The 13,260-nt window shown below is 32.6% G+C and overlaps 1 protein-coding gene across 1 annotated transcript in view; it reads right to left on the reverse strand.

The window, feature by feature from the left end:
- Positions 1-13,260, reverse strand: part of LOC129224339 (elongation factor-like GTPase 1) — a 328,060-nt gene that overhangs the window by 299,982 nt on the left and 14,818 nt on the right. Inside the window, exons 5-7 of the mRNA XM_054858780.1 lie at positions 10,256-10,393; positions 4,130-4,186; positions 3,591-3,629 (exon numbers count right to left, since the gene is read on the reverse strand). Coding sequence (XP_054714755.1) covers positions 3,591-3,629; positions 4,130-4,186; positions 10,256-10,393 — 234 coding nt within the window. The remainder of the gene's footprint in view (positions 1-3,590; positions 3,630-4,129; positions 4,187-10,255; positions 10,394-13,260) is intronic.

A 13,260-nucleotide genomic window follows, 5' to 3' on the forward strand; every position in this document is an offset into this window, starting at 1 on the left:
ATAACAAAAAAAGTAATATACATGTATGAAAAACTTTATTTTAGAGTGTGTAGCATGTAAGATCCCGTACAAAACATATGCATAGTTATAAATGCATAGTTATCCAATTTTCATTTGAGTTCAACTACACATTTTTACAGTACCTTATTATACATACAGTCAACTCCCGCTACAACGCAACTCGACTTACGCGAAATGGCTATAACGCGAATTTTCCCTGGGTAACAAATTTTTGAGCTAATGCGAATTTTTCACCCACAACAGGAGTTATTTGGAAGGAAGTATTAGCTTCGTTATTGGCTACTAAATACTGATTTCGTGAGTGTTATTACATCCTTTAAGCATCACTCATAGCCAAAGTTCCCACACCAAACTAGTCTAATGCATCAAATAACCACTCAGCATCTTCCTTTTTTTTTCATTCTAAATACAGTGGCTCCCAAAAGTGTTCGTACACCTACGACTTTCAGCGAAATTGGCCCCTATCCATTGGTTAGAACTAATATTTTGGAACAGGTATTTAATTATAAGATCTATGATCAATTTTTAACAAAACTACATGAAAAGTTTTTTAAAAATATTAAAACTTAATTTTTTAAAAATAAAAAGCCAAAAAGTGCCGGAAATTTTATTTCACAAAAGTCTTTGTACACTTTAAAAAATATCTATATATTATTGAATAATGTAAATTTTTATTAAGTTATTATTTAGTAGAATATCATGCAGTATCAACAACACTTTTTAAACGCCTGGAAATAAATTTCATTCTTTTTTCTTTCTTTTTTGCGTAATTTCTGGGTAAATGTTCAACAATACTTTGAGTCTTACTGTTTCTAGCTCTATTTTCGTTCCAAAGCCATATTTTCGAAATCTAGCCACCAAATATCTCTAAATATGTTGCTTTAAGTTCAAATCTGGAGATTGAGGGGGTATTTTCTAAACTTTAGAACAATTTTCCAGGTACTAGACGCAAACGTTAGATACCGTGTGCAGGGCCTTCGCTAGCTAAAATATCTGGGGGGAGGGGGTGACAATTGGCGGCCCCCGTCGATCATTTAAAGGGGTCTGTGCACCCTTTCCCCCAGGTATTGCAAAATTAATGTTTTTACATATAAGTGGGTGTGGTTTTCGTTTTCCGATAAAATTTGCATTGAGTATACTCTCTTTGTCACCAACTCCTGGAAAAATTTAAACTGATGGGCTGGGCGGCCCCAAACAGCTCTACTGTTTTCTAGTATATGCTAAAAAATTTCACCTGAAATGAAGAACCGTTTGTACAAATATCATATAAATGCAAGAAGTTGAAAAATTAGTATCTGTTTGTTAGTCTTCCTTTTTTGGCATTTTGTCCAGAGTATATCCTAGACTAATCAACATTGACTATCATGAGGCAGCTTTTTTTTTTTTTTTGCGGTGATCTTTCATTGAGAGGAGTATCAGGAGAAGGTTTCAAGGACGACCATAAATGTGATATAGAATATTCAGTTTGAGGGGGTCCGGGGGTTGTGACACCCCCCACACCCCCCCTTGCCGACGGCCCTGACCGTGCTTCTTATCGTTGTCTTGATAAAAAACAAAGTTGTTTCCAATAACCAAATTTTTGGCTAAGAGTTCAAAATTGGGTTTTAAAATATTTAAAGGAACGGCATGATTCCTTATTTTATCAAAAAATTCCAAACTACCAAGTCCTGATGCTGATATGCACCCTTACACTATAACACCTCCACCGTCCTAATTAAATGATCCAACTAAGTTCTTAAGATTAAGTTCCAAATTTTTTTTCTTCTACTTACAATTACACAACAATTTAACCAAAAATGTTGAATTCGTTTTTATCTGTAAGTAAGACGTAGTTGTAAAACGTTTTGAGCTTATTTATCATTGATTTTGCGACGAAAAGCGTGAGCTTTCTGTTTTTCGCACGACTAAGAATATTTCAGCGGGAAGAGGTCCCATTTAATCCAGCTAATCAGAGAACTTGGTGAACAATTTTAGGTGAAAATTAAATGTAAAATGTTTCATTTAACTCTGCAGAAACATTTACAGCACTCAAATGTGTATTTTTCATATTTTTTTAAACTTTAAATCTTCGATCACGCTTTGTTAACTTTGTCAGTTGACCTTTTCTTACCTTGTTTTCGGTTCGATTCTTTTCTTTAAAGCATTTTATCTAGCACTTTACTATGGAATGGTATAAATTATCTAGTTTTGAGAGATTTTAAACCAATTTACCGCTACTGTGAGGAAAAAAAATCAAATTTTGAATGGTGTTTGTTGTTTTTTACGAATAGCAGTTATTTTAAAGTAATAAGCACAATATTAAGGAATAAATAAACAAAACATTAAAGCCAAATGACTTTTAAGGGTCAACACAATGCAAAAATATTAAATAAACGGCATATGATATTTAATCATGAATTTATTTGAAAATATTTGAGTGTACGATGACTTTTGTGGCATGTTATTTCTCTGTCCCTTCGTTTTTCGGCCCATTTCAAAAAGAAGATCCGTCAATATTTTAAAAAAACTACTGGGTTGTATTTAGAACGACATAGGAATGATGTGAAAAAATATTGGACTTCATATTTGAATTCAGTTTCGCGTTATTTTGGTTTTACTAAAAAGATTCAAAGTGTACGAACACTTTTGGGAGCTACTGTATAAAAGTTGATGAAATATAATGGCACCTTAATGTCATCTTCATGCAAAATTTGTGAAGATGGGAAGAAAATAAGTTTCTGATAAAAAAATTTTAAAAAATGGTAAGATTCTTGATATGCTTTAACAACTACGAAACGTCAACGGTAACTCGACAATAAGTATGAGTGAATCTTCGTACAATTAAAAGTCAAAACAAAAAGATATCCGTAAAAATTCAGAACTTAGTTTCAATATTGAAGCTTGTAGAGCGGTCTAGCAAAGTAAATATTATGAAAATGGAAGTTGCTCTTGCATTGTGGATTAATAAAGAGATCAGAAAGAGATGTTGCCACAAATTGAAACATTTTAAAAGAAAAGGAGAAGCAACTGCATTTAAAAATGTATTAGATAAGAATAACGATCTGATCATGGAGCATAAATCTTCACTGTCTTCATTTTTAACTCTTAAATATTGTTACTCTATCTACTGTACTGTACAGTACTATTATAGTGCATCATTTTAATTTTACTACATGCTGTATGTACTGTGTTGTTTTATTTTATGTCTTTCATTCCCATTGGTCATTCATTTTGTGCATCTTAAAGTATTTCACGTTGAATAACAGTTTTTATTTTTTAAATATAGTAAAAGTTTGTTCTTTAATGCAAGAAACTGTAGTGTATAGTTAAGGAATGCTTTAAAGCAGTTTGAGGGGTGTTTATAAGTGTCTAAAAGTATTTGGTATGCTTTAAAAAAATTGTATGCATATATTTTTCCATAAAGTCAAATTTGGACTTACGTGAGGAGTCTTGGAATGTATCCCTCGAGTAAGTTGGAACTCGACTGTATTGTGTATTTTTAACAGTAGAATGTACATAAAATCTCCACAGTAAAATTTTTGCAAAGAGATATAACAGTAAATTGAAGCTAACTCACAATATATACTTACTTGATCTTTTTCTTTGGCTTCACAATTGTCCGACTGTTTCTATAATAAGAAGGGAAAAATAAGTTCAAAATTTTCATTTTAAAAGTTTATTAAAGGTAAAAAGCGCAACATCTTCTGCAGACTTAATTCGATTTAAAAAAAAGATCAAAATATAATTTTCAAAGTTTAAATTTATGTAGCAATAATTATCATAATCAGTAACATGGCATTGTTTGAAAATATACAGCTATTTCAATCCAAGATAAGATCCGTTTCTACTTTGACAGATTGATTAACATCAAATCTTTTTTTAAAAGGAAAGAAAGCATAAAGAGCAGAAAAAAAAGCAGAGAAATGTATTCAATCAATTAATTAAAATTTTTTTAGACATCAGTGCAGGATTGGAAGGTATTAATAATATTGATAAATAAAGGAGCAAATGAAGTTTAAAAATAGAACTAGTTTTCATCATCACATTTACTACAAATATATCTAAAGATTACTGTTTTATTTTTAATCAAAATAAATGATATTTATGAAATAAATTTTAAAAAACTTACATTTTCGGACTTTTTAAGTACATCTGATGCAAACAATTCCCCCACAACTGCATTAACCTGCAGATATTGAAAAATACAATTAATATATCAACATGAATTAAATCAATCAGAATTTCTAATTCTCATTCCCCCCCCCCCCTGTTTTTTAAGAATTGCTTTGATATGTTAAAAATTCAGAACAGAGTATGGTGTAGAAATAATAGAGCATAGTGTAATAAATAGCACATAAAAAGATGAACGAAAAAGGCATTGGAAGATGTGCGCTGCCATTACTCTAAGTAGCTCATTTGATTATTTGAGACGGACGGAACGGTGAATTGAGGGAAAAAAATAATTAGATAAAAACACACAACTTTATACAAACTCTATTTGATGAAAAAAAAGATGTAATTTTGGAACATTCATTTGCAAGTAAAAAACAAGGCATACATAACACCCTGAAGTCCCCCGCACCTACAGTTTCCACGGTTCCACAAGGCACACAACTACATGTTATACAAGCTCTTAATACAAATGTACATAAGTCATTCCATAGTGACGAACATAACATTCAGAGATTCTGTTTTGTTACATAACATGAGTTTTAAGTGTCTAATAATCATTTACTTGTGGTTTTGTGGAAAATTAAAACTTTTGTGCAATATTCGTGAAATAAAACACAGTAGAAATCACATAAATTGGTTTTTGAAACTAAACTACTATAGTGTGATGAATGTAACATTTTTGCAACCTTGAATTTGCGACATGAAAATCAGCTCTTATTTTCTCTAAAGTTTAGGTAGAAATAATTGTAAAAACAATGCAATGAGTTATTTTCATTCCTTAACTTCATTTTTCACGCAAAGTAATGCTCATTTTTTCTTATAATGTGACAGAAATGAATATTTCTTGAAAATATGATGTGTGACAAACGTAACAGTGAACAACATAACTCTGAAGTTACATTCATCACGGTTGCTAAAGTCCATTTCAGAAATAGACTTGTTTATATTCAGTAAATTACTGCCCATTAGCCAGGGCTAAAGCAGAAATACGTGAAATACACCGCCAGCTCAATCATTTCCAGCCGAGGACTGCAGTTTCGTGCTTATTAGCACTCATCAGCCCGGCATAGGAAAGTGACTGAGCTGGAGATGGAAAACCTCTTAAGGAAGCCCAGTCACTTTCTTATGCCGGGCTGATGAGTGCTAATAAGCATGCAACTGCAGTCCTCGGCTAGAAATGACTGAGCTGGCGGTGTATTTCACGTATTTCTGCTTTAGCCCTGGCTAATGGGCGGTAATTTACTGAATATACCTTGCCTCGCGTTCAATCTTCGAGTAGAACCGGATCATTGCTTCGCTCACTCGTCTGGTCTGCTAATTCTATATTAGCTACCAGTTTGTTTCGCACTCTTGGCTTCCTTAAGAGGTTTTCCATCTCCAGCTCAGTCACTTTCCTATGCCGGGCTGATGAGTGCTAATAAGCACGAAATTGCAGTCCTCGGCTGGAAATGACTGAGCTGGCGGTGTATTTCACATAGACTTATTTAGTTTTTTAGACTGTTACGTGTCTAAATATTAATTGATAAATAAACACTGATACTTTGTATTAAAATTAACACTTCTATCAACAAATTTTCACCATAGATGAAATAAATGCCTTTTTATTGGCTTTGTGCAAACTTTATTTTTTCTTCTCTGTTTTGAAGAGAAACTTTTTATGCAAGAGCTTCGAATTTCTGATCTCCAACCTTTTTGTGTGATGGAAGTGATGTAGTTGTTTTTTAATTGCAGCCAAAAATAATGCAAAGTGATAGTATGTATAAATTTAGGTTTATTAATAAAATTAACAATTTAATTTCAAGGCTAAACTTAAGTAAACATATATTTGTGAATTTTGGTCACTTTGAATGTTTCAAACAAAGCAGGTTTTTGAGGATTTCTTTGATTCAGTAAAGTCATCAGTTTAAGAGCATAATTCACATTGCCTCGAATTTAGTGTGTTAACTTTTATTATCAAAATTAACTTTACTATTACTATTATTTTTTACGTATAATTCACATTGCTAAGGTTTTGCCATGAATTTAGTGTGTTAACTTTTATTATCAAAATTAACTTTATTATTACAATTATTTTTTACAGTTTTTGGCCACAGTTAAAAGGCGGATTTCAACTAATTTTTAGTTTTCTTAGTGCTTATAATCTATTTTCTTCATCAAAATATACAATCATCTTGTAAGTATGCCTAAGTCAGACTCAGAAAGAACAAGAGCTTGGCGTGAGAGAAAACGTACTGGTGAAACGAGAGTTTAGAATGTAAAAAAGAAGAAAAGAAAAAAGTTTTACTTCTATCAAAAGTCTTTACAACACATTTTTTTTAAAAATCAATCACAAGTGGAGTTTCTATTTCCAGAAAACTAGCAAGAAATGCAATCTTCTTTACGAAAACCAAATACAAATACAAATACAAAAGTGACGACCAGCAACAGGCTCTGGGCCCAGCTAGACTGGTCCTAGTCAATTTACAATCCCCAGTGAAGATCAATGGCCCTCTTAAAACTGTCTACTCCTTTGCTCATTACCACCTCTTCCGGTAAGCTGTTCCAAGGTTCCACTACCCTGCTAAAATAATAATTTTTCCTAATATCCATGTTAGCCTGAGATTTAAATAGCTTAAAACAATGACCCCTTGTCCTGTTTTCAGTGCTAAACTTCAGCCCCGTAACATCTTTCATTTTAATAAATTTAAACAACTGAATCATGTCCCCTCGGTCTCTTCTTTGCTCAAGACTATACATTTTTAACCTTCTAAGCCTGGAATCATAGTCTAAGTGAGAAAGTCCATTTATTAGCCTTGTAGCTCGCCTTTGAACCCTTTCCAATACATTAATGTCTTTCTTAAGATAAGGAGACCAAAACTGAACAGCATATTCCAAATGAGGTCTTACCAAACTTCTATATAAGGGCAGAAGAACTTCTTTAGATTTGTTTGAAATAGATCTATTGATAAACCCAAGCATCTTATTGGCCTTGTTACTAGCAATGCTGCACTGTTGGCTAAACTTTAAATCCTGACTTATTAAGAACCCCAGATCAGTAACTTTGTCTGCCTGACTAATGACTGAACCTTGCAAATAATAACTTGTACACTTATTTCCATGCCCTAAATGTAGCACTTGACATTTCCCAACATTAACAGCCATATCCCATTTATCAGCCCACTCCGTAATATGATCTAGATCCTCTTGCAGCTGTTTTGCTTGTTCTTCATTATCTACAGTCCCCATAACTTTGACATCATTAGCAAAACAATTCATGTTCCCAGAAATATTTTTGTGAATATCGTTCATAAAAACAATGAACAAAACAGGCCCTAACACTTATCCTTGAGGAACCCCGCTTAAAACCTCACTCCAATTAGAGTAATTTCCCCTTACAACTACCCTTTGTTTCCTTCCGGTCAGCCAGTTTTTTACCCAAATGAAAGTTTTCCTTCCTATTCCTATATCAGCTAATTTGCTAAGTAGAGCAACATGCGGTAATTTATCGAAAGCTTTTTGAAAATCAATGTAAACAACATCTACAGGCTTCTTATTGTCCAAAGCCATGGTAACTTTGTCATAGAAATGTAATAAATTAGTTGCACAAGATTTGCCTTTCCTGAAACCGTACTGAAAACTAGTCAATAGATTATTAGTCTCTAGAAAATTTACTATCTTAATTTTTATCAATGTTTCAAAAATTTTGCAAACCACCGAAGTTAGACTCACAGGTCTATAATTTCCCGCACTCCAATCGTAAAGACTGTTTTTTCAAGAAGGCTTCTTTCAGGAACATTTTTGACGTTCATTTATGCAACAGTAATTCCAATATTGATGTTATTATTTAGCAAGATAACATATGGTAGCCTATTTTTGCCTGGGACTACTTAAAAGAGCATGTTTTTTGAATCCTTCCGTAAACTTGGCATGTTGAGAAAGGTGAAGTTGCAATGGTTTAAAACTCTATACAAAGGTTGCTTACTAGCTTCCCTGCAACTGATTCTCATCTCTTGACTTCTCATTTTTGATTCTTCAGTCTTCCTGATTTTGTTTTTAAATTGTTGCGTGTGTGTATTTTTTTCTTGCTGCCATATTTGCATACGCTCTGCTGCTTTTTTTCCTGTCATTTTCTTTTTGTTTACTGGCCATTCTTCCTCTGTTTTTGAGCTGCAGTTTTTCCCATAAAATACAATTCAAGAAAATTCCACAAATATGTGTAAAGTAATCTAGTTAATTGTTGTAAAAATTACAAAATATTATACAGTGGTACTTTAAAAAGCTAAATTATTTCAAAATATAGCTTAATTTGTTTGTTTTTGAACTAATACGTTCAAAAGATGCAGTGTTTGTTTCTAGCGATTACGTTTGTCACAATCAATTTGTTACCTCCGTCACGCTGATAATTAATTGTTTAAATAATTTGATAAAAATTCAACATTTTAAATGGTTTCTGAGTAGCTCTTGGGAAGAGAATAAAGCAAAAAATTTCCTTTTATAGTCCTATAAAAAGTGTGGAAAGGAAAATAAGACGTTTTGTGATGAACGTAACAGGCAGTTCAACACAGAATTCAAATTAGGCCCAATGAGAAAAAAATAAAAACTCAATGAAAGAAATTAAAGAAACTGAAATCATAAATATAAGCAATAACTGGGGAAAAATAGCATCAAATGTAGGCTTAAAAAACTACTGGTCGCGTTTCTTGAATGCTTTATAGTTAAAATTTACATGTTGTTGTAGAAGATATTCAAACAGTAATTATTCCACACACGGCATCCATCTAGACACATTAATATTGATTAAGTGTGAAAATTTAGCCTACAGGTTGACATTTTTGTGGAATGATCCACATATTATATGACATTATTTTTTTGAGCTAAGCAAGATCCAAGCAAAATTATGTATCTACTCTTTGAAAGCGTAGTTAATTGGATTAAAAATCAAAACCTAGATCCCCACTAAATAATGAGGACAATTTCAATTTTTGGATTTAACCATTCCTGCATCTTGCAAAATACATACCTACATAGTCCATAGATGCCATGGAGAAATTTGTGAAAATGGATATTTCAGTAGTCTATACATACAAGGGGTGATCAAATGAAAAGGTACAAAACGACATAAAAATGAAACAGTTAAATATTTGCATATTCCGCCATGGGAGAATGTAGCGAGACATCTCGGGATGCTATTGGAGGCTCTGACTGGGATTGGAGCATGCGCAAGCTCCTGCATGAAAGAGAGAGAGCAATGGTTCCTATTAAAAGCGGAGTCCAAATGATGCGGCAGTCCGTATGAGGACAGGATGGCGTTTGCGTTGAAAAATTCGAAAATTTAGTAGCAGCGAAGTGTTATTCAATTTCTGACAGCGGAAGGTGAGAAACCGACAGCTATTCATCGGCGGATGGTCACTGTTTCCCGGGAGAAATGTGTCTCTGACAAATCTGTCAGAAAATGGAGTGCCTGTTTTTGTGCAGGCCGTGAGAGTGTGGGTGATGACGAGATACCAGTCCGGACATGTCTCCCTGCGATTTCTATGTGTTTGGTTCACTGAAGAAACACTTGAAAGGGAAGCACTTCAATTCGGACGATGTACTCAGAGACACTGTGAAGGACTGGGTCTTGTCACAGCCACAGGAATTGTGGGAACAAGGAATCCTGTGGTTCATCAGTGGGATCATTGTGCTCAAGCCTATGGTATAAATTTGGAATAAAGTACATTTGTACTCATTGTGTTGTTTTGTACCTTTTCATTTGATCACCCCTTGTACAACACATACATCAGTACAAACATGACAAAGCTAATCAAAATTGATTTAGTTACAGGAAAAATCAAAACTTATGTTAAAACCTGACATGGAATTTTGTCACAAATGCAATATTTTCTTTGATTCTGAACAAAGAAGTAAAAATTACTACATTCAACTTTAACTTTTCTTTTGGGTTTTTCACATTAAAAGACCTGAATGTATATCACAGCACCATAGTTTCACAGCACACTCTTTATGAAATAAAAGCATTTCAAGTACAAATATGTTTCACATTAAAATTACATCTAAATTTTTTTTTTTGATTGACACAGAACTTTAAAAATAAAATGTTTACCTGTTCTAAAATTTGAACTAGGTGTGCATATGCATCTAAAGGGGCAAATTTCCATTCTGTTATCAGTCTGTCGATTTTGTTTAAAACAAGCAAAGGTTTAATGTGTTCAATCCAAGCTTGCTGTAAAGATACTTTTGTCTGAAAAATAAAAGTCACATGCGTTAAATTTGTGAACATTTTATTCAATTTCATTAACAGGCTAGAATTTATAGAAAACTCAATACCAACTCTGCCTTGTCCTGAAACAACATATCGCTCATTTGGAAGAAGAGTGCCACAATACCACGAAATTAAATTTCACAGGAGAAGCGTTTGAAGTTGAACTCTTCAGCAGGACTGTGGCGTCAGAGTCGAAGTCGGGCTGATTCTGAGGTCAACGAGTCGGAGTTGTTCGAAAACATGCCGACTCGGACTCCAAGCTTCTTTTTTTTCTTTAACTTTCACCAACTCTCCTTTCAATTAAAAAAAAACTGACTACTAATTAATTTGATTACTTGAATTAAAATCCTACTAATAAAAAAATAACTCATTGTGGTAACCAGCTGGATTGATTGATTATCGAACTTCCTGCAACAGCTACTTACACTGCTGTCTCTTAGTTTGCTTATTTTCTAACTTTATTCAACTGATAGCAGCTCTCAGCAAAACAGTTTTGTTGCCTAACATTTTCTAAGTAATCACTTTCATAAATAATAATAATAATATACTTTTTACCTCGATCTCAGTTATAAAATAGAAAAGGAATGATCGCTTGAGCAAGTCGGGAAACTTCTGACAGTGCTTGATAAATTCAAATAAGTGTTGGCATGAAAAAAGCGCAAATCCAAAAGATCCAATAAAATATAAACTTTTTTTTTTATCTAAAGACTTTATCGAAAAAAGCTTGGTTATCACTAAAAAGTACAAAATAAAATCAGTACATTATTTATTGGTAACAACACTCAATAATTGTAGTTAACCCTAAAATCTTCATAATGAGGTTAATTCTAAAGCTGCCAATAAAATTAAACTTAAGCCAAGAAATGTAGGTATAGTAAAAGATATTCGTACAAAGCTGTATAAACCGTACTTTGTGTACATTTTGCTCCAGACATACATGTACCCGACGTTGCACCTTAGGTTTACAATAAAATAAAACGTGAAAATTTTATAAAAAGGAATTAATATATCAATCTCTGTTTAGGGGTTTTTCCCTCTTCCCATGAGGGGGAGGGGATTTGAAAAAATAAATAAATAAAAAGCCGGAGTCAAACTTTTATTTATTAGAGTCAAGAGTTTGATGTTTCAATATCCAGGAGTCGGAGTCGGCCATTTTTCTTCTGACTCGGCAGCACTGCTCTTCAGGCAATTTGTATTAAGAAAAGTAAGCTTGCTGTGCTCTTCAGTGGTTAATTTTCGAAAAAAAATATCTGTCATTATTTTCCAATGAAGATAACGTCCTTTGAAGGCTTTTAAGCGGGAAAAAAAAAAGAATATTAAAAATTTCGTATTGCGGCACTCTTTTTCCAAATGAGCAATATACAGTGGCTCCCAAAAGTGTTCGTACACTTTGAAATTTTGTAGTAAAACCAAAATAACGCAAAGCTGAGTTCGAATATGAAGCCCAATTTTTTTTCACACCATTCCTATGCTATTCTGAAAAAAACCTAGTAGTTTTTTTCAAAATATTGCCAGATTTTACTTTTGAAATTTGTCAAAAAACGAAGAGACAAAGAAAAAATACGCCACAAAAGTCATCGTACACTGAAATATTTTTGAATAAATTGATGATTAAAATTACCATATGTGGTTTTTTTGTTATTTTTATATTGTAATGACACTGTAAAGTCATTTGCCTTTAATTTTTTGTTTATTTATTCCCTAATATTCTGTTTATTATTTTTAAATGGCAGCTATAAGTAGAAAATTACAAACGCGATTCGAAATTTGAATTTTTTCCCCTCACAGTAGACATAAATTGGTTTAAAATGTCTCTAAATTAGTTAATTTATACCATTCTATAGTAAAGTGCTTAAAAAAATGATTTAAAGACCAGAATCGGATCGAAAACAAGGTAAGAAAAGGTCAACTGTCAAAGTTAACAAAGTCTGATCGGAGGTTTACAGTTAAAAAAATTATGAAAAATACACATTTGTGTGTTGAAAATGTTTCTGCAGAATTGAATGAAACATTTTATGTTTAATTTTCACCTAAACTTGTTCGTCAAGTTCTCTGATTAGCGGGATCTCTTCATGCAGAAATTTTCTTGTTCGTGAGAAAAACAGTAAGCTTACGCTTTCTGTCGTAAAATCAATGATAAATAAGCTCAAAACGTTTTGGAACAACTTCTTACTTATAGAGGAAAATAAATTCAATATTTTAGGTTAAATTGTTGTATATCTGTCAATAGAAGAAAAAATTAGGAATTTAATCTTAAGAACCTAGTTGGATCACTTAATCAGGACGGTGAAAGTGTTTTTGTGTGAGGGTGCATAAGTGCATCAGGACTTGGAAATTTAGAATTTTTAGAAGAAATAATGAATCATGCTGTTCATTTAAATATTTGGAAACACAATTTTAAACTATTAGCCCAAAATTTGGTAATCGGAAACAACTTTGTTTTTTTATCAATATAACGATAAGAAGTTCACGTTTGCGTTTGATGTCTCAAAAATCGTCCTTAAAATTAGAAATATCTCCTAAATTGCCAGAGTTCAACTTAATGTAACATATTTAGAGATATTTGGAGGCTAGATTACAAATATACAGCTCTGAAACGAAAATAGAGCTAGAAACAGTAAAACTCGAAGTGTGGTTGAACACTTACTCAGAAATTGCATAAAAAAAGAAAAAAAAAAAACAATGAAATCTATTCCCACACGTTAAAAGGCTGTTATTGACACTGTGTGATATTCTACTAAATAATAATTTTGTAAAAAGTTAGATTATTTGCTAATATTTTGACATTTTATTAAAGTGTACGAAGACTTTTGTGAGATAAAATTTCCGGCACTTTTTGGTTTTTG

This window comes from Uloborus diversus, chromosome 6 (assembly GCF_026930045.1).
Source record: "Uloborus diversus isolate 005 chromosome 6, Udiv.v.3.1, whole genome shotgun sequence".
Lineage (NCBI taxonomy): Eukaryota > Metazoa > Arthropoda > Arachnida > Araneae > Uloboridae > Uloborus > Uloborus diversus.